General features: G+C 45.7%; 1 protein-coding gene across 3 annotated transcripts in view; it reads left to right on the forward strand.

Moving 5' to 3' along the window:
* PRKACB (protein kinase cAMP-activated catalytic subunit beta) overlaps window positions 1-22,270 on the forward strand; it is a 229,443-nt gene that overhangs the window by 144,867 nt on the left and 62,306 nt on the right. For all 3 annotated transcript variants that reach the window (XM_086954285.1, XM_086954284.1, XM_086954287.1), the window contains exons 5-6: window positions 4,406-4,488; window positions 16,266-16,392. In XM_086954285.1, the coding sequence (XP_086810411.1) occupies window positions 4,406-4,488; window positions 16,266-16,392 (210 nt within the window). The remainder of the gene's footprint in view (window positions 1-4,405; window positions 4,489-16,265; window positions 16,393-22,270) is intronic.

Here is a 22,270-nt window from a genome sequence, read left to right on the forward strand (position 1 = left end):
TCCTGGGATGGCATTGCTTGGGTATTTATTCAAAGGTAGGGAGTCTGCCGCTAGATGTCTCTATCAGATGGACAAGTTACTTACCTTCGGTAACACCTTATCTGGTAGAGACATGATCTATTTGCAGATTTCTTGCCCACCTACTCATCCTCCCCTCGCTGCAGACATGTTTCTTTGATTAGGACTGTTCCCTTTCAGGGCCCTAGTTTCTTAACCCCTTCCACGCTCATGACGAGCTGGGCTCGTCATGGCGTAGCCTCCTCGCACGCTGATGACGAGCCCAGCTCGTCACGTAACATGCGCTTTTGAATATCTCAGCGCAGGAGCAGAATTCCGCTAGCGCGGATGCGGTTAAGAACATACCAATGTCAGTACTCTTCATGGCACCGCATTAATGGCATGGAAAGCAGTGAAAAGTAACTGACATCAGCACGCCAAGATAGATCCTGTATAGGTATCGTGGAAGTCACTTCCAGTACGGATTACGTCACACGGAGCTACCAATTCCACCTACCGGCTTGGAGAGGTATTGCTCGAAGGAAAATCTTCCGGATCCAGTCTGACGCCTGGGAAATTCAAAGGAAAGGAATCTGCGGCCAGATACCAGATAAGATGTTATCAAGGTAAGTTACTAGTCCTTTAGGCTTGGTCCAACGTTCTTGTCTTCTCTCCCTTTCCTGCATCTAACCTGTAATGAACTCCTTGTAATTCACAAGCTTCTAGAGCTTAAGTATCAACGAAGTCTGCCTCTCAAAAGCCTATTGTTGCAAAGTTATCCTGTGCGTTGGACAGCCCCAACTTTTTGCTGGCTGGTACTTATGGTGACTGAATCTCACTAATCCTGGGATAGGCCTAACCAGGCCCAGGGCCAGTGCTATGCTGAGAAGACACTTTGAGTACAGTGAAAATATCTTCATACACGAAGGTACACTATGGGTTAGGGTACCCCTACGATTGGCATGACATCTCCTGTAAGGCCCTAGTACATAATAGGGTAGGGGGATTTAAACTACTTTTAAGTCCCTAGTATATAAGAGAGCAAAGCAGTTTAGAGGCTAGCAGCCTTTCTGCACTTGCATGTATGCACTGCTAAAGTGAGGTCAGTTTAAAAACAGCTGTGTTGCAGGACTGCTTTTAAAATGCAAATTGTAACACAACTCGACTTTGGTGTTTGGGGCTCTTAGAATGAATAAACTACAATATTTTGGCTTATTAGGTACCCCCAGGGCCTGTCCTAGATGTCCCAGTGGTGGTGGGGGGGGGGGGGGGCAAGGGAAGAGGCGTCTCCGGTACTTATAAGGAAGATCCTTATAAAATGATGCCCTAGGGTTAGTAAAATTGCACCCCTTACTCTCCACATTGCAGCGAAGTGCTTCCCAAAATCAACTTTGGTGCTAGGTGCACTTTGGAGAGAGGATCTACACTAATTTACATTTTCAGAACCCCTAAAGTTACCTCTAGGTGTTCCATGGGATGGGAGTCCGGTAGATATAGGCAGGGTTCTTATAAAATGGTTCATTAGCCCTGGTGTTGTAGAAATTGCCCAGTTCATTTTCCCCATTGCAAATCCCCAGCCACATAGTTTAAAATGGCAAGATGTTAATAACTAATAATTTCCGCTAGGATAATCCTAAAATACCATTTAAGGACATCCTAGAATGGTATTGATAAACCAACAATATGGTATTGTAGAATTTCTCCTAAAATGTACAGACAAGACGTTCTAAGACTTTCTTGTCTGTAAGCCAAAATTCAGTCTTCAAGTAAGCTGTTCTGATTGTTCAGAGTTAGGTGGATTAGCCAGGCTGCTTTGATGGGGTGATAAGGAGCCCCTGTGGTTAGACCGCTATTCTGGGAGGACAAGGTTCTGCTACATATTAATGCCAGAGCAAGGATGAGGGGTCATAAAAAACATCCTCTTCAAGAGGGGAGGGGACAGACAGTGTAAGTGGGTCCAGTTACAGCCCTACCCTTTGAACCTAGCCAAGTGGAAGGATTAAGGAAGGAATTAGCAGATGTAAGGGGGAGGGACAGTGTGGAAATGAAACATCCTGAAGGAGAGCTTAGCCAGCTCTTGTCTCTCTGCTGGAAAATCAGCTATGATGAATTGTGGAGAAATGGTGCTCTCTGGGAAAATATAGTTCCACCCTCGGGTGTTGCACTGCACCTCATTGGACAGGAGTGCCTGCTTGCGTGACCCAGAGACTTGGAATAAGTATCTGAGAGGGGCAGATACGTTGTTGTTGGATTATTATTGTTTGATGTGTCCTAATTATTTACTGAATTAGTGTTTTTAAATGTTTTCATACTTTTCTTTGAAGCTAAGCCTGCTTGCTCGCAGCCAAGCTACCAAGGGTTGAGCATGGAAATAATTTTATAAGACCTATTCAGAGCCCCAGTACCAGTCGTCACTACCAAGTAGGCCTATTTAGTTGGTTCCTAACCTCGGTACAATGGGTTTGGGATGTGACCCACATACATCCCACTTTGGCAGTAAGAAAACCACCATTACTAAATTCTAAACCGACCCTGCACCCGAGAAGAGTATGTTCTTATTAGTATAACTAGTATAGTGCACTATGTATTACTCAATGGAAACAATTGTCACAAATAGAAAAGACTTCCCAGAACGAAAATATTAAGCAGTCATATATCTTGATTGTAGTTATATCAAACCCTTTATTGAAATTCAATTATTCTCCTTTTTCTTGATTTTTTTTTTTTTAAAAATACCACACAATTGCTTTGCCGCCAACGCGTTTCATACCTCTGGGGACTTCTTCAGGGCTTTTTACAGTGCTGTTTCTCATGTTGTTGGTAAGTATGGCTCCAAGCCAACCTTAGCAGCAACAATGATAAAACAACGTATATTTATTTCAATATCATGTTCCTGAATATGGTGGCAAGTCAGTCTTGTTCTTTCTTGATTGTAAAAGAATGGTAAAAACAATCCCCATTGTTCGTGAGGATTCCTTATTCTTAGTAAATTGCACCAATTGTTACTGTCGCCTAAAAAAGTAGATACTCGTGATTTGTGATGTTCTTCACAATAGGTGGATTATGTCCATTAATAGGGTCGTTTAGTCCTCATCAATAATCAATTCACTTTTTACGGTAAATCGAAGTGCCTCCGCTCCTGGCTGGTCCCGCTGTACTGGTATAGTCTCTCTACATCAACCTGGTGGAGTTGTGGGCCTTACGCCTGGTGCTGAAAGCCTTCTTTCCATTCAATAAAGGAAGACTGGTTCAGGTTCTCATGGACATTACCACCACCATATAGTACTGCAACAAGCAGGTGGGTGATTCTCAGGCCTGTGCCTGAAAGTACGTCTTCTCTGGAGTTGGTTGGATCGCCAGGACATTCCTCTAGTCGTGAACCACCTTGCAAAATCTTTTGAATGCTGTCGCAGATTAACTCCGCTGGCAGCACCTGCCAGATCTATAATGACAGTTGCACTCTGTGGTGGTAAAAGGCTTTTTCCACCAATGGTGAGAACCCTAGCTGTGAAACAAAGAGCTCCTGAGGTGGATTCGAGGCTAAAAAGCCTTGGAATTATAAACTCCGGCATTCAGCAGTACCAGTGGTGGGCTCCTTAAAAAAAAAAAAAAAAAAAAAATACAGCCTCTGCATTTATTTATTTATCTTTCCGATTACATACTCTAGACAACTACAGCTCGGGTAGTAGATATCTTTGAATTTCATGTGGATGGATGTAAAGAGAACTGGACTTTGTTAAAGTAACCTTGTGGAGAGAGAGCCAGAGTTCTCCTGCTCGGACGCTTTTTTATTTTTAAAATATAACATTGCTGTGCAAATTGCCTTGGTATTTTCTGAAGTGGCGTTCGTAGCATCTGAGGAAAAGGGTCAACAAGGCTTGCAGTCTTATCATAGCGGTTACTTCTGCTTTGTGTTCTACATTCTTCAGCAAGTATTCATAGCATCAGTGCAATTTAACATATTTATATTTAGCGAAGCCAATTTAACCTAACGTTCTTGTGCACTTATTCCACAGTTACTCAAAATTGATTAGTGAAATATCGTACAATACGACTGCAAATTAATTTTAAAAAGTCATAAATCTACTAAGAGCTTTGTCTTTTTCGTTTTTGTAGCGTATTGTACATGTGATTAAAATAATAGCTCCCATGGTCACAGGGTGGCAAAGAATGTTCTTATAATTTGATATACATCTATTAAAGTCCCTTTCACACAGTCACACAATGACAGTGCTTATAATGCGGTGCACATCAATTAAAAGCCCTCATTTGTGATGTTTACATGAAAATGTTCCCTAGCTTAGCGTTCACATTTCCAATATGTTTTAAAGTGTATCTATATTTTAAATCTTTTCTCAAACATGATTGACTCTTGACATAACTTTTATATTTGTATCTTAATTTTTAGGACAACTCCAATTTATACATGATTATGGAATATGTCCCTGGTGGTGAAATGTTTTCACATTTAAGGCGAATTGGAAGGTTCAGGTAAGCACCTTTTTGTATGATTGAAGAACAAATAAAAAACTTGAATATAAGGATACATGCACAAGCTCTTTAAATCTATCATCACTGAACATCCCAGCTGAACATGGGCATGCAAACTTTAGTCTGAAAACATCACTGATTATGAAAACTGATGATTTTTAGATAACAAGTGGTCTAGTGCCACAGGCTCAGCAGTTTGAAATATAAACCTGTACAGTTCGTATTTCACTGCAATACCTAAAAAATGCCCTGTAGGTCTAATTAAAACATGTCTCATCACTATTTCAATAGCTGCTAATGATCCATTGAATTGATGTAGAAAAGTGGGTTTACTTTTAACTATAAAGGAGTGACTATAGGTGCCAAAACATCAGAAGGGGCTAGTGTTTACAACCTAAAACTAAAGCAAACCAAGCAAAAAACAGTGTGTGGTGTGATATTAATAAAAAACCATTAAGGTTTTTTAAAAGAACCCTCACTCTCCAACCTGGTTGGTGACATGCTTCATCATCAGGTTCCCACCGGGAAGACCGAATGTCTTCCCTGTGTGTTACAACACCTATAATAACAGTGGAGCTGTTTTTTTGTGAGGCGTGAGATTGTGAGTAGTGTGTTAAGAGAGCAAACTGTTTCCAAAAATTATTTTTAATAAAGGAAAAGTAAGCAATTGTTAAAAAAGTGAGGCGGACACTGGTGGGCTGTTAGACTGAGCCTACTTAGTCCTTAATGTGCAATAGGTCAACATGTTTCTGCTCTCGCATGCCAATTAGGCTGAGCTTTCATCAGGACCAAAAAGTCTACCACCTGGGTGGTATACACGCGCTAAGGTGTATCCTAACCTCGGGGGTGTAGGTGTATCATAAAATAAAACTTATGGTTTTGAACGGACAAACCTGGCATTTCCAGGTGTCCAGACGTGAAAGCTCATTGTGCTTTACTTCATGGGACCAGTGGCAGGGGTAATCTTCACGCCCGGAGAATTTCAATCCTGGCATCTTCCCACCTGTGACCTACTTGCATCACATCCACCGCCTGAAAAGTGGGTTTAAACATGGTGGCAAATGTTAGTGGTTTTTAAGGACAACAAGGGAACCCAAAGGAGTCAGCAAGGGACCTTGGAGTCAATACTATTAAGGCAACAGTGGTCCCTTACAAGCATTAATATTTAATCAATAAATATAGACTAAGTCGTTACTATATGACATACCCAGCCGGGCAGAGGTCTTGGTATTTACTTTTCAGTCAATATAAAACATAATTCACACACAATATACAAGACAGGGCACACGCCTGCACCCAGTTCATCACACAGAAAAAAGGGAAACAGTTAAAAGGAAACCAACAAAAGGGCTTATAGGCAAAAGCTTATTGTTCTGTAAACTTGTTAATCGCACAGTTTAGATTATGAAACGAACACTATTGACAACTTCACACTTTTAGAGGGCATATGAGTAATTCCATGTGTATAAGGTGCACATAGTTGTCGACGGCGTTTCGATCCATTTACCACATTGTACGGATCTCATCAGGACATGTAATGTATGCCTAATAGTAAAACAGCCTTATTTGCCATTGTGCAAGCCAGCGAGATCGAGGCTTGGTGGTATGCCGGTTCAAGGAGTATTCGAATAATTAACTTTTGAGACAAGGTGGTGTCAGTCAGGTAAAGGAGTGCTTCGGTGAGACCGGAGCATGGAGTGGGCGCTGGAGAGCCATGAGCAAAATGCCAGCTAGGGAAGATCAAATGAACCACAGTCTGAAGGAGGAATAAGGACGTTCGGGTTACCCTGTTCAATGACCGATTGTGCGTAATCCCGGTGCTGCTCAATCGCGGGTGCCGGTGGAGCAATGTTAGTAAGCATCAGCTGCCAGCATAAAACTGAAAATAAAGACAAGACTTGGTAAAGGCCAATCCCTCAAACAACATTAATTTGTACGCATTGGAGAAAAAAACTCAGTTGGTGTATAAAATATTACTCACAGCCCATTGAATACTTGTATAGTTATTGTTAGTGTTAGGTGATCTCTCCTGAAATCTGTTGATCCATACTGCATGTATCAGGATTATGGTCCGCAGATTGAGAACCAATGACATAGATTTGGTGCACTGACCAGGAGCCTGCGTCCTGAGACCCAGCCTTAGTCTTCTTTGAGTAGGTAATGTGTAAAATGTTTGACTGCTTGCGAGGCTACTGTGGCATTCACTGCTTGAAAAATTAAATTGGACTAACTTGCAAAAATACTTAGTACATCTACAAGTTTGTTCTTACTTTAGGAACCTGACTGTTGGTAAAAAAAAATACTTTGACATAAATAAAATATAATTTATAATTATTAGTAAATTGCTCTTTATCTGCCTGTACCAGAGAATAAAAAATAAGTATTAAATGAGGATGTTGTTTTGTTTTGCTTGTAAGACCACTGACATTTTGTCATGTGCAGTAGGTGTTAGAAGGTGGGGGGGACGCCACTGGGATGGTGCCAGTGCGCCGGGCACTCGCTCCAGGTTATTTTCAACTAATTGCATTGGGGCAAGATGATGGGCATACATGGGAGTGGTGGTACTAGACCCACCCCCCTGCGGGAGGGGTGGAGATGTTATGCAATGTCACAAAGTAATTCCATCAGCTTATGTATATTTGTAAATTGGTGCATAGTATTGATTGGTGTGTGTGTTTAATAACTACTCTTACTTTTATAAAGGAAAGTACAGACTGGACAATCAATCATTGAGTGTTATTTTTGCGCACCTTCAAATGGCGATTACTAGCCCACACCACCTCCCTTGAGTAAGCCTCAGACTGCTCTGCAACGCTACCCTCTGAGAGTCAGGCGCTACAATTGGGTGTTTGGTTCCCAGTGAAGGACAAATGTAGTCATGTTATGTGTGCAGGCCTCACAGATGTTGCCTTGTTTTCCAACAGTAGGCAAATATGCACAAATTGCCTGTGTTCACCTAGGAGGCATGGTTACTGCAACCATTTGCCAAGAACTTGCAGGAATTATTTGTTTTCGCCAGCACACATACTGCAAGTTGAAAAAAAAAAAGATTTATTTTTTAGACAAGTCGGCACAAACACCAATATCGAGCCTGGTTTAAGAAGTGTAACTGTTGATCATTCAAGCGCTTGCTTCCTGTGCAATGCCTTGAGGTCATAAATACTCAAACATAGAAAGTGCATGTACAGATATACATATGTTTTAGTACCAAATGTTTATTTAACCGCATCGCTGCTGCGGTGATTTTTCCCCTACGTGGCTTTTTTTCAAAAGCCGCGTTAGATGACGAGCTCAGCTCGTCATCCGCACACGCCCCCCGTGGCTGATGACGAGCTGAGCTCGTCATCAGCATCGAAGGGGTTAAAAAGATCATTACAGGTTTGGACCAGTAATCATGCTTAATTGAGCAATCCTCCAAACACAGAATATAACTTTTGGTAGATTTGGTCTGCTTTTCATGGTCCGTCCCTCATATCATTTACCAGGGATATAATAATGTGCATTCTTCTATTTAAACAATGTGTGATAGTTAATACACATTGCCAATATTGGGCACTCAAATAGGCCAATTAGTTACTCTTCACATCGATCTGAGCCTTTGTACTTCTATTACATTTTTATGTGATATCTTTGTTTTGCAGTTTGTACATAACAGTTGATGAGGGATTCCAGTCCTATCTCATTGTAAACATTAGGCGCCTGCACATGTGCACAGCTCAAAATCACCAATTTAGTCTTAAAGGGCCAATGGATTCAAACTGTACATCGAACTTATCCAGAAGCCTCACTCTGGGACAGCCTTCCTTTCTGTAACTTCCTCTTGATTATATGTGGATTAATTCCAGCACCAATGGCTCATCTCCAGTGGTGTCTTAAAATGATGGGCCACTCCTGCAGAATTTAATGAGGGGCACCTGAGCCTCCCATGTCTCTGATATATTCATTGACCTCTACCTGCATGGGCCTCCCTTAAGGGTTAGACGGCCACTAAAAGTGTGGTGGGGGGGTGGGGTGAAGACCTTCCCCAATTACATCCCGACTCCATCACCAACATTCTAATGGGCTTGGACTCTGGGAGGAATGGAAGAGGTCGCTGGACCATGATAATAGCAGCCTTATGATATCAAAATGGACTGGTGTGAGGAGTTTGTGGATGTCAGTGGGCTGGGTGCCTCTCTAAATACTGGCATGCCCCTCTCCACAACATTGCTACAGAGGAGGTAGCTTTATTAGCATTGGTGGTGCGAAGGGCAGCTGGGGTCCTGGACCTTAGCTTTCCCTCGGTGGAAGAGGTTCAGCTGGTAGTGTCCCCTTCAGAACCACATCTCCCATTTAACGAAGCACTTACTGATGTCCTGCTTGGGACTTGGTCCAAAGCCAACACAGGGTCACCTGTGAACAGGACAATTGCCCACTGCCACGGCCCCAAACCAGGGGACCCCAGGTTCCTCACAGAACACCCTACCCCAGAGAGTTTGGCGGTCCAAGCCTCCACTTCCCAAGTAAACTTGGTGAATTCCCAAACGTGCTTCTGTATCAGGGGCCAAGAGGCTGGTCAACTTAGGCAAGAAAATGTTTTTTCCACCAGTCTTGCATTGTGGTCAGTGAACACTGCATGCCTTTTGAGCGCCTATTCCCACGCTCTGTGGGATACAGTTGGACGCCACCTCTCTACTGGGCAGAGCGGTTTCGTTAGCAGTGACCCTGCGGTGCCACTCTTCAGTGAGGACTACTGTTTTTTCTGGGAATGTCCAGATATCACTCATGGGCTTACCCTTTGATGGCTCCCGTCTCTTCAGAGACAAGGTGGATTCGGCACTGGAGCATTTTAAGGACAGCAGGGCTACAGCCAGGTCCCTGAGCCTTTCCATGGCCTCACCCTCAATCTGTCTTTCGCTCCTTTCTTGGCCACAGAAGGGTCTTCCAGCTGCACCTCTACATGTCCAGCCCCAATGTTGGACAAGCTTTCCAGCCACTGCATGGTCTTGGACTCTGTACCTACTGAACCTGTGGGTCCGGTAGCCAGAGGTCGGATCAATCCACCCCTTCTCTCCCCCAGCAGCCTCCAAACCCTCCTAGTCTACCTGTTTACAATCAGGGACACCCAGTAGGTGGTAGAAGTCACCACCCCCTGCCTCACTGGCAGTTCAGGAAAATAGACACTTGGGTTTTGCAGATGGTCCGAAGGGCTACTCCCTACCATTTGAGACTACCTCTCCCTCCATGCCACCTACTTATGTACGAAGGAGACTAGATTATAGCGTTAGACTTACAGGACGCATATTTGCACATTCCCGTCCTGCCTGCCCCCGGTGGTTACTTGTGGTTCACTGTGGGCCATGAGTACTTTCAGTTTGCTGTGCTCCACTTTGGCTTCATCAGCCCCCTTTGATGTTTACCTAAGTGATGGCGGTGGTTGTAGCTCATCGTGGAGATCAGGGGTGCCATTCTTCAACAATCTCGACAACTGGCTGTTGAAAGTGGGCTGCCCCCAGGCTGTCGTCTCCCACCTCCAGACTACAGGGGACCTCCTGCATTCGCTTGGATTCACCATCAATGTGCTGAAGTAACACATGACTGCCTCTCAGATGCTCTCTTTCATCAGAACTGTTCTGGACATGGTTCAGTGACGTGGCTGTCTTCCCGAATGGTGAGTCGGAAATTCAGGCTCTGATTTCGAAGGCCAACCCGCTCCCGGGACCCCAACAGAGCTCTGTCAAGGAATTTAGGCATTAAATGTGATAGCACCCTTTCCGTTCAACCACAGAATCAGTCTCTGATAGGCTCCTGCTTTGGGAATCTTTGGATGTTGAAAACATATTGACCTGTTCTCAGGACACCCCCGCGGCGCACAGCCACCAGCTGTTGTGTGTGCACCTCGCCTCGCTGCTGCCCGCAGCCTCGTAGAGCCTGCCTCGCTGATCCCGCCCCTCCGCCGTATTTGCGTGTACGGTTTATTCTTTTTTTGTTTCCCATTTGTTTTTCTGGCATTTTGTTATTCTCAGTGCTGTGTTAGTATTGTTTTTCAGCCCCCCTGTGCCTGCCCGCCCCGCTCCCCGCTGCCGTGCTAGCGGCCACACCCCCTTTTCGTTCTGTGCCCTCCCCGCTCCCGCCTCCCAGCTGCTCCTCCCTCCCTCCCACTTGGCCATAAATGGCGACGTCGCAGACGCGCCGATTGTGCGCAAAAGGTAAGCCCGTCTGCGCCCGTCCGCGCCTGGACCGCGCCCAGCGCCAAGCCCCCTGGCCCCCACCGACGCAATACGACCCGACAAACCTACGACGCTGCGGCCCTCAACGCACTCAATACCGGCCGGAAGCCCACCTGCTGCCGGGCCGCCCCGAAACGCTTCCACGGACCCTTCACCTGCACAACTTGCAAGTTCACCTGCCTCCGAACATGCACCGCGCCCGCCAAGCCAAACTCCAGCAACGACCTCAAGTGCATCCTGCTCAACACCCGCTCCGTCCACAGACACGCAGTGGAACTCTGAAACTCCTCGAAACAACCTCACCAGACATCGCCTTCCTCACTGAAACCTGGATGAACGCCTCCTCAGCCCCCGACATCGCCATCGCCGTCCCGGATGGATACAAGATCATCAGGAGGGACCGCGTCAACCAGACCGGAGGAGGCATCGCCATCGTCCACAAGAACACCATCCGCATCACGACCGACGACACCGCCGCCACTGAATACCTCCACTTCCAGATTCACACCGACCCAAAGACGACCCTCAGAGGCACCCTCATCTACAGACCCCCGGGACCACGCGCACAATTCAGCGAAGACATCACGGACTTCATCAGCCCACACGCCCTCCCCTCCGCCGACTACATCCTCCTAGGGGACCTCAACTTCCACCTGGAGAACAGCAAGGACCGCAACACCGTCACCCTGCTGGACAACCTCGCCAACCTCAGACTCAAGCAACTGGTCAACACCCCCACTCACTACGTGGCCACACACTTGATCCCGTCTTCTCATCCAGCAAGGACATCGCCTTCAGCCACTCCACCAGACTTCACTGGACCGACCACAGCTGCGTCCACTTCAGCTTCAGAAAAACCACCATCCACCACCACCGCAACAGATCCCTCACAGAAGCTGGAGCAAGATCACTGCCGACCAGCTCACCACCTCCCTCAGCCAAAACCCACCGGCTAGCACACCGGACCCCAACGAAGCAGCCCGCAACTTCACGCAGTGGCTGACCGCCTGCGCCGATGAGCTCGCACCACTGAAGACCCCTCCCAGCAAACCCAGAAGCAAGAAGGCCCCCTGGTTCACCGACGAACTCCAGGACTCCAAGAAGACCTGCCGCACCCTCGAGAAAGCCTGGCTCCACGACCGGACCACTGACAACATGACCGCCCTCAAACGCGCGACCCGCAAGCACCACCAGCTCATCCGCACCACCAAGAAGAAATCACTAAAGCATCGACTGGACAACAACGCCCACGACAGCAAGGAACTCTTCAGCATCGTCAAGGAGTTCTCCAACCCCAGCACCGGCAACATCGACATCACCCCTTCACAAGATCTCTGCGACTCCCTCGCCTCATTCTTCCACCGCAAGATTGCCGACATCCACAATAGCTTCGGCGCACCACCCACGCACCCAACCGTCTAACCAACGCACCCCACCGCCACCCTCCGCACCTGGACCACGGTGACCACCGAAGACACAGCCTGCGCGATTAACACCATCCACTCCGGATCACCGACTGACCCCTGGCCCCACCACATCTTCAACAATGCCGACTCCACCATCGCACCCCAACTCCGAGACGTCATCAACACCTTCTTCGGCACCGCCACCTTTCCGGAGAGCTGGAAGCACGCCGAGCTCAGCGCCCTACTGAAGAAACCAACAGCGGACCCCACTGACCTCAAAAACTTCCACCCGTCTCGCTCCTCCCTTTTCCTGCCAAAGTCATAGAGAAGATCGCCAACAGACAACTTGCTGCCTTCCTCGAGATGAATGGATCTCTCGACCCCTAGCAGTCCGGTTTCAGAGCCAACCACATCACCAAGACCGCCCTCATCGCAGCCAGCGACGACATCCGAGCCCTGCTCGACAACGGGGAAACAGCGGCACTCATCCTCCTGGACCTCTCCGCAGCATTCGATGCGGTCTGCCACCACACCCTAGTCCAACGCCTCAGCAACACCGGCATCCAAGAGAAGGCACTGAAGTGGATCATATCATTCCTCGCCGGAAGAACACAGAGTCCGCCTCCCCCCGTTTCGATCCGAGGCCACTGAAGTCATCTGCGGCATCCCGCAAGGATCATCACTCAGCCCCACCCTCTTCAACGTCTACATGAGACCGATCGCCACCATCGCACGCCAACACAACCTCAATATCATCTCATACGCCGACGACACCCAGCTGATCCTCTCCCTCACCAGAGACCCCGACATCGCCAGAACCAGCCTCCACGAAGGGATGAAAGAGGTCGCCGAGTGGATGAAGAACAGCCGCCTGAAACTGAACTCAGACAAGACGGAAGTCCTCATCCTGGAACCTTCACCCTCGCGCTGGGACAACTCCTGGTGGCCCCCTGCCCTGGGCACCGCCCACAGACCACGCACGCAACCTGGGATTCATCCTGGACTCCTCCCTCTCGATGACCAGACAAGTCAAGGCCGTCTCCTCTTCATGCTTTCACACCCTCCGCATGCTCCGCAAGATCTTCCGATGGATCCCGACCGAAACCAGGAAGACTGTCACCCAGGCCCTCGTCACCAGCCGACTGGACTACGGAAACACCCTCTACGCTGGAACCACAGCCAAGCTACAGAAAAGACTCCAACGCATCCAGAACGCCTCCGCCCGACTCATCCTGGACATCCCCGACGCAACCACATCTCCGGCCACCTGAGGGACCTGCACTGGCTCCCCGTCAACAAGAGGATCACGTTCAGGCTCCTCACCCACGCACACAAGTCTCTCCACGACCTGGGCCCCAAGTACCTCAAGGACCGCCTGACCTTCCACACGCCCACCCGCCAGCTACGGTCTGCTAGCCTCGCCCTCGCCGCCGTACCACGCATCCGGAGAGCCACCGCCGGAGGCAGATCCTTCTCCTACCTGGCGGCCAAGACATGGAACACCCTCCCCATCCACCTCCGGCTGACCCAGGACCACCTCTCCTTCAGGAAGCAACTGAAGACCTGGCTGTTCGAGCAGTAGCGAACCCCTACCCCAAGCGCCTTGAGCGCGCTATACAAGTGTCATGATTGATTGATTGGGCAAATATCAATCTGTCAGAGCCTTCTAGGAAAATGGTCCTCCAAGCGTTAATATGTTCTAAACTAGACTATGGTAAAGCTCTTTACCTTAACTTCCCAGAGTAACGTCTATGTACACTTCAGGTGGTTCAGAACTCGGCTGCCCAGCTGTTACTTAATCTCCCCAAGATCACACGATCCATTTGGAGGCACTTCATTGGCTATCAAAAAGAAAAAGGATACTATTGCATAAAACCCTGCATGGCTCACGGGCCAGTTATCTGAGGGAGAGGATCCATGCCTACATCCCTGTCCACACCCGGCGTTCCTCTCAGAACCCCTTGCGAAAATCACGCCGTTCCGTCATCTAAGAGGGTGCAGGGACTCTTCTAACTTTCAATCTTGTTCTGGGCTTGTGCCCCTCGTCGCCTGACTGGGCCAATCACCAAACTTCCACTAGGAGAGGCAGCAGGGGAGGCCCACTTCTGGTTAATTTGTGTCCTAAAGGCACCCAAAGATCCTTCGCAGTCTTCGGCTACATTCCTCAACCACAGTCAGTTTTCTCCTTTATTTAATTACTACGCCTAAGTGGCGGGCTCTGTTCCAGTTGGTTTTACACAGGGCCCACAGAACACACCATTCGCTGACTCTGTGTTCCCTCTGTATATGAAGCCACTAGCGTCTGCTCTATAGTGCTGGTGCACTTCCTTCGTGCGGGGTTATCGTGTGGCCACCATCATACCCTGTGCACTGATCAGTTGGCCTACTCTGCATCCAGTAGCAGTTTCCCCAGATTGTCTGTGTGCCGCAGGACCAATGCTCAACTTGACGGGCCTCTGTTCTGCATCGGGGACTGGGCCCACAACAGTGACCCAGCGCGGCCCTCTGATTTGTGGCTTTTCCGCCCTCTGGCCTCCCCCAAGGATCAGCGATCTTTAGTTGGTCGCCCGGGCTCCCGGACACTTCAGCAAAAGCCCCTCTTCCACTGCAGCCCTTCCCAGTATTTAATCTGGCCTTAGGAATGGCACAAGGCCACTCCCGAGGGCCTAATTTCACTACAGCACTCCCGGCCTCAATGCACGAAGCTTCCACCGGGCCTCGTATCACTACTGTATCTCCGATCACTGAGTCAGGCACTGCCATTGCTGGGTCCGGCAGCTCACGCTTTGCCGGATCACGGACGGTATGATCCCGTTATGGCAGGGCGATCAGTCTCCGTATTCCTGCCTGTCTGGATCCAGGTGAGTTGCAGCCACTATTCCTCGGGCTGTGCTGCCGGTTCTGCCAGGAGATTGCAGGATCCTTTCAAACACAGAATGGAGCTCCGCTGAGATGCGACTACCCGTCCATCTTAGTTGCCCACACCCCCGTTTCTTCAGATTGTTGTGAAGTTCCCATTCTATGCATAATACTGGGACTATCTCTGAAATGTTCTAGTATTTTCTGTGGTCCATGAAGCTGATGAAATGGGGATGCTACTCCAAACTTTAGAAAGTCCCCATGTTATTTACTCCCGCTTTCTCTAGCTTATTGTAGCCCCTGCTCCTGGAAAATGACTAGCGGCACTAGCAATCCTACAGAAACCTTTGCACATGAAATCAATTATGGCTGACAAATCATTGTGTTGAAAGAGTTCCCATGCTCCTACTCCATCCACCACTAGCTAGTTGAACCTAGTGGATAACAAGAGAATTTTAGTGGCTTCCGTTGGCTTTTGCCAGGATGCCCCATCTACATTTGCAGAAATCGCATATTGCCGCATTAATTTATTTTAGAAGGCTCTGGCACACTGTTTTTCATAGCTCATTTATATTTAAAGGTAGTTAAGTAGTTTAAATATAACTTTGTATTTGGTTGTTTCAGGCTAATTTTCATGTCTTTTTGTAGTTTTGGATTGTACAGCTATACTAAATTATAGATCCCAGTTAAAAGGTGGGCTATATTTTCCGGAATGAGACATTTTCTGCAACACTGCAAGTAATTTCTTTAAGCAAACTTGATGCTTGCTTTTAAATTGTGGCAATTCATTATCCGACTCCACAGTTTTCATCAGCCGACACCTAGGCAACAGAATGAACATTGCTGTACTATTACCAATGCCTTACAAGGTAGTTAATATTTTACCAGCTTGTGTCTGTTAAGTGCAATGAAATGGGCTTGGGTCCGAACTACATTAGTAAAACTGTACAAAAACTAGTACAAAGGCAACACATTGGACTCTTGCTGGTTTACAAGACTTCAGTCCATAGCAGAGTCCCAGATTCCAGAGTTCTAAATAAAAGAAACATGGCTAACATGCAAAGAGTCGATGCATTTCTTTGCAACAGGTGGGGCATGTACCCATACTTGATGCAACTCAATGGAAACCTTTGCATGAAGTATCGTTTTTCTGATAGACTAGGTTAGCACAGTCTGAAATAGAATAGTTTACACTTGGTTCTTTTTGTCCTTTTGACTGTCGCAGACAAATCTAACACCAAACCCTGAGTGAATGTTAGACTGTTTGACAACAATAAGATGATTATTTTCTATTTCTCCACAGTGAACCTCATGCACGGTTTTATGCAGCTCAGATAGTACTGACGTTTGAATACCTCCATTCGTTAGACCTAATCTACAGAGATCTAAAACCAGAAAATTTATTAATTGATCAACAAGGATACATTCAGGTACGGACTGATCCAGTATTAACTATTTAAATAAATTAAGTTGAATGTCAATTAGATATGTTTTTTTATTGGACAGATGCTATATTTAGAAAATAAACATACTCAAATGTTGTATGTGGTGAAATAATAAAACGAGTGTCTTTCTAAAGTTAATTTAAATGTGCATAACCTCCATATACGTCTTTTTCAGTGCATCACTAATAAATGGTATCCCACAAATGCATTGCTGTGTCTAATATAGAGCACATGTGAATGTCTGATAGTTCCTATTGAGAATACATGGCTTGGTTGTAGGTATTTTGGTTTCCTTTCATAAGAGAACCCCATTTGTATATCATTGTTTTCAGAAATACCAGTATTGTCGTATGTCAAGTTTCTGCTAATTTCTCTGTGCTTGAACATTTTCTTGCATTCTCTTATAGGATAATTTAAACTGAACCTACAAAGGTGGTATTCCTATTAGAAGAACCATTTTCATAAAAGATCTTTGACATTGTACAGAGACTTTTTTAATAGGATTTCTGGTAATGACTGCATAAAATCTAGTTTTGTGCAGTAAGGGTTTGCTTCCAATATGTATATTGGTGTGTAACAAAATAGATCCTTTCATCTTCTGGGTATGTTGTCTTTCAAAGTGATCGAAAAACTATATCAACCCATTTAAACAGCGGCGATCCCTGCTGGCTACTGTATCCTAAACCTTGATAGGCAGCCCAAGGTCGGTGGAGGCATAGCTATAGTTCATAAGGACTCCATCGAGGTTACTACTATAGAACAATGTGGTGGCAACCAATTAGAAATAATTGTGGTCAGAATCGACTCCCATTCTCACTATTGCTGGACAGGTGCACTTTTTACCGGCCGCCTGGCTCCCTTCAGGATTTTTCGCTACAACTCATGGAACTAATTGTCCCCAACTTTATCTTCACTACACATTTCATATTATTAGGAGATTTTAATGTACATAGCAAAATCCCCTCTAATGTGGACGCCGCAATACTTGTGGCGGACCTAGCCACCTTGGGAGAGAACACCAATACAGGTCCCACACATCTTTCAGGAGAAACTCTAGACCTTGTCCTGACCACCTCTCCCAATATCTGCTGTTAGGCCCCTTGCCCACTCACATGGTCAGACCACTCTCTACTGCGATTTCAAATAAAAGAAGTAGGGGCTACTCCTGCTACTGCTAAAACCTCCCACAGTTTGCGAAGACAATGGCACAAAATTACGCCCGGCCGCTTTACGAACATTTTCCCTATTAATGCCAATTGGGCCTTAGATAATGACCAGGATTGTCTAGCCATCTATAACAATATGGTAGGTACCACTCTAGAACAGGTGGCCCCATTAAAGCCTTATCCTACTAAGAGTGGACAAACGCAGGTGGCATGGATCTCTCCCGATCTACTTAACACTATGAGTGCTGCAGCATTTCCCGCTGTGCGCTGAAAATTTAAAAAACCCACTTTACATGACAAAGCCAGCTCGTCATAAGCACAGCTCAGGTAATGCCCATGACGAGCTGGCTTTGTCATGAGCACTAAAGGGGTTAAGGAAAAAAAAACACCTATGCAAAGAAATGGAAAGATGTTGGCGTCTCTACCATGACTCAAATGATAAAGAAAATTACAAGAGTTCTCTTGCTCTATATCATAAGAATCTAAAAAAAAGCATGCACCATTCACATTGAGTCGCAACTTAATCAGGCAGAAAAATCTTCTAAAGAATTTTACCGCATCCTCAACTCCTCCACGAATCCCAAAGCCTGCAATAATGAGTTAACTCCTTCATAAGAACTCTGTGTTGAGTTAGCTAACCCTTATATCCAGAAAATTGAGACTATATACAACAAAATGATTAAAGATAAGGACCCTCTAAATGACATCTCTACCCTCAATCCCTCATGCTCTCTTACTACACATTCTTTGGATTGCTTCCCCTCACTCACAATTGATACTGTTGAATCTCTAAGGAAAACAGTCAAAGCAGGTTCCCCTTAGGATATTTAACCTGCCAAAGTAGCCTCCAAACTTCATAAACAGTTGGCACCCGCTATTTGCTCTATTCTTAATTCTTCCTTGAGCAAGGGCCATCGTCCATCTGAATGGAAGGCTGCCCAGGTAATTCCCATTAGGAAGAAACCCAATGCCCCTCAGGACGATCTGTCCAACTACCTCCCTATCACACTGTCACCCTATTTGTGCATACTTCTGGAAAAACATATCAACAAGCATCTTTATTAATAATAATAATAATAATAATAATAAAGTTTATAAAGCGCCTGGTTACACTAGGAAACAGTGTGTCCCCGCGCTGTGTAGACAGAAAGACCAAGCCAACTCCACGACAGTCAGGTAACGAGTAGTTACATTGAAGTAACAGAATGCCTCGTCCCCTCTGTCCGGGTTCCAACCCAGGTTTAGTACAGAGTCAGCCTCTGATTGCAGTTACAGACAACTTTAGGCACTCCCTGGACAATAGACAAGCAGCCTTACTAGTGCTGCTGGATCGGTCAGCTGCATTTGACACAATATCCCACTCTATCCTCATAAATAGACTAAGAAACGTTGGAGTCAATGGCCTTGCCTTCCAGTGGCTGTCAAACTTCCTAACCCACGCACCCAAACCATCAACCTTGGTACCTTCTGCTCTCAAACATCGGACCTGACTAAAGGTGTGCCTCAGGGGTCTTGCCTCAGTCCCATGCTATTTAACGTTCATGTGGCCCCCTTAGCAAACTTACTAAGGAAACTGGTCTTCATTCCAATTTCATACGCTGATGACACCGAGCTCCTAATGGCATTTGATAAAAAGTCTCCTAAATCCCAGTCAACCTTCTCCGAAGGCATGATAGACATATCAGCTTGGATGAGGAACACTTTCATACAGCTAAATGCCAGCAAAACAGAGATTATTCTATTTGGAGAGGCTCCCCTACTCTGGTCCCCCGATTGGTGGGCCACTGACCTGGGTGCTGCCCGGCCCCAAAAGCAGTGGTAAAAAAACTTAGGAGTACACCTAGACCAGTAACTAATGATGAAGGAGCAAGTTACAACCACCGTGGGCTCCTGCTTCCACCCACTTAGCCTCTTGAGAAGGGTTTTCCCTTTTCTCCCTATGACAATCCGCAAAACACTCTTTCAGGCATTCGTAATAAGTCATCTAGACTATTGTAATGCCCTCTTGATCTCAGCCAATGAATCCTCTCTTAACAGACTTCAGGTGGTCCAAAACACCGGGCCCTCTTAGTTCCCAACTCTTCTGCCCGGTCCGCCTCTTTGCCGCTTCTCCATGGACTACATTGGTTGCTTATCCACACGCGGGTCCAATTTAAGATCTGCTGCATTGTGCACAAGTCATTATTTGGCAATGGCCCTAGCTATTTAGCAGACCGACTCATCTGATATCAGCCCTCTAGAACTCTCCGGTCTGGCTCTAAATCACTTCTCTCAGTACCCCGTGTTAAGAAATCCCGTTTTGGCGGGAAAGCTTTTTACCATCTGGCCCCCTCCCATTGGAATCCACTTTCCAGCCACCTCCGGAAATGTCCTGACTATCTGTTTCCTCAAGCTCCTGAAAACTGACCTCTTCTGAACTCTTCTTTTTGTCCTTCTATAGCACTCCCGCAGCGCAGAGATAACCTTCAGGGGGTGATTCAGGTGCTTTTCAAGACTCTAAATAATAATAAACATAAAGAATACAGTTATTCAAGTTACCAATATCCTTGTAGCACAGAGCTTCCACTGGGTGTTTGGAGTGGGATTGTTTTTATTACTTTACAATGGCATTCACAATCTAATTTTATTTCAAAAGCCATCACCTTCCTACTGTTTCTAATTGTTCAAAACTGCCTTACATATATTTCACGTTGCATGGTGTATTTCTCCTAGACCTTATTTATATTGTAAGTGCACACTATGTTTTGCCCCAGCTATTAAACTATACTTCTCTCTACATTAGTAGACAGTCTTCTTTTAGAATATATTTTGAATTTGAAAGATGGAAAACTGTCTAAAGAAAACATGCATCAAGATTCAGCTATGCGATTGTTGTTTATACTAATGGAAAAAAAGAGATTGAGGAGTTATCCCATGCACCCAGACCTCTTAAGAAGTAGGAGATGGGCTTTTTCCCTTAGTGACCCAGAACAATAGAGACTGGGACATGTTGGTTAATTTGTTGTATAGTTTGATCCTTCTACAAATTTCCACCATTTGTGAGGAAAGTATTTTCAATTGGGACGGCTGTCTCATGAGATGTGTTCCTAAAGTGTCCTTTATAGCCCTGGCCTTGTTTGCTAGCTAGAAATGTTGTGGGTTTCACTTTCAACTTATGCGTATCACTATCAGCTTATTAAACTAACTGGTTAGGTCAAACACAATATAAGTGAATGATTGCTCAAGCCTTGACATAAAATCCTCAATGGTTACCGTATCTCACTCTTCGCATTATCAGTGGGGTAATCAATGCAAGTAAATGCATACATTCTCTTGCTGTAAAAGGGGTTCAATTGCAAATGGTTTGTTACAAAACCCACTGTGATTTGTAGAATTAAGTGTAACCATGACCCGGTTGGTGGTTGATAATATTTCTTAACCAACACTTCACCACACAGCATACACCGTTTTCGAAATTCACTTAAGCTGGCCCAGGAACCATTCTAACATATATGCATACAGTGCGGGTTTGTACTTGGCGTATAGCCTACTCCTACTAGGGGCGTAGCAAGAGATGCACCCCACACAGGATAAGGAACATACATCAACAATTAAAAAAAAAAAATCAGGGGCCTATGGAGTTCTACATAAGCAGTAAAGCACATACATCTACTGCAACTGAAGACGATTTCCCTAGCACTGAACACCTTCCAAACCCACATTAGGGACAGAACGTCGTGACCCAAAACCGGCACGGGCCCTTTGTTACCCAATAGGTTAACATATTCACATATATATCTATATCTATATCTATATCTATATCTATATCTATATCTATATCTATATCTATATCTATATCTATATCTAGCAAATAAAAGGTCTGGCATCAGATCCCCACCCAACTTGGGAGAATCGTGTGTACAGCCCAATAGATAGCTAGGGATGTTGTTAACATAGAGGGAAAATAGGGTAGGTGCCAGCAAGCACCCTTGACGTACACCCCGTCTAACTGTTATTGCCTGTTAACTCACCCCTCAGGCCCCATCTAACTTTAGCGAAGTTGTTCTCGGATAATGTTATTATTTGCATATATATATCTCTCGCAGTTTCCGTATCGGCAGACGCAAAACTACAATCCCAGTAGTTCAAGAAAGATACGGACACGGACCTCAATTAAATGCTTTTCTATATTTTCGGTGCTCAAGCGTCCCGACGTGTTTCGGTCCCACCCTGGACCTGATCACATGACAGTGTAGAGATTCACATTGGTTTAAGTACTCTGCCAGTAGTGATGACATCAGCACAGTACAACAGGTAAACATAACCATAGACATAAAAGAGTTTGATTAAAACAAAACCTCAATTCATTTGGGTATTTAACTGCATATGTCAAAATAAAAGATACATAAAACCAATGTTGATAAAAGTAGATTTTAGCGTGATAAAGTGCAATGTTAGACATTGAATGTTAGACCTAGAGAGTTACTGTATGGACGAGATGATTGTTATAACATCAGCAATAAAGAGGTGTTTGAACTTTAGAACACACAGAAAACCAAATATACATGTTAATGCCGGTGCATTTGGCATGAGGAGGTTTACAAGCAGGTGGATAAATCCTCAGTCATATTTAAACCTGTGGGTTGCTTGGTATTGAGCTCAAGAATGTGTCTCGTTTCTAACTGACGCAGTTTTTCCTCACGGTTACCACCCCTTCT

The sequence above is a fragment of the Lissotriton vulgaris genome, chromosome 1_1 (genome assembly GCF_964263255.1).
Source record: "Lissotriton vulgaris chromosome 1_1, aLisVul1.2, whole genome shotgun sequence".
NCBI classification, from domain to species: Eukaryota; Metazoa; Chordata; class Amphibia; order Caudata; family Salamandridae; genus Lissotriton; species Lissotriton vulgaris.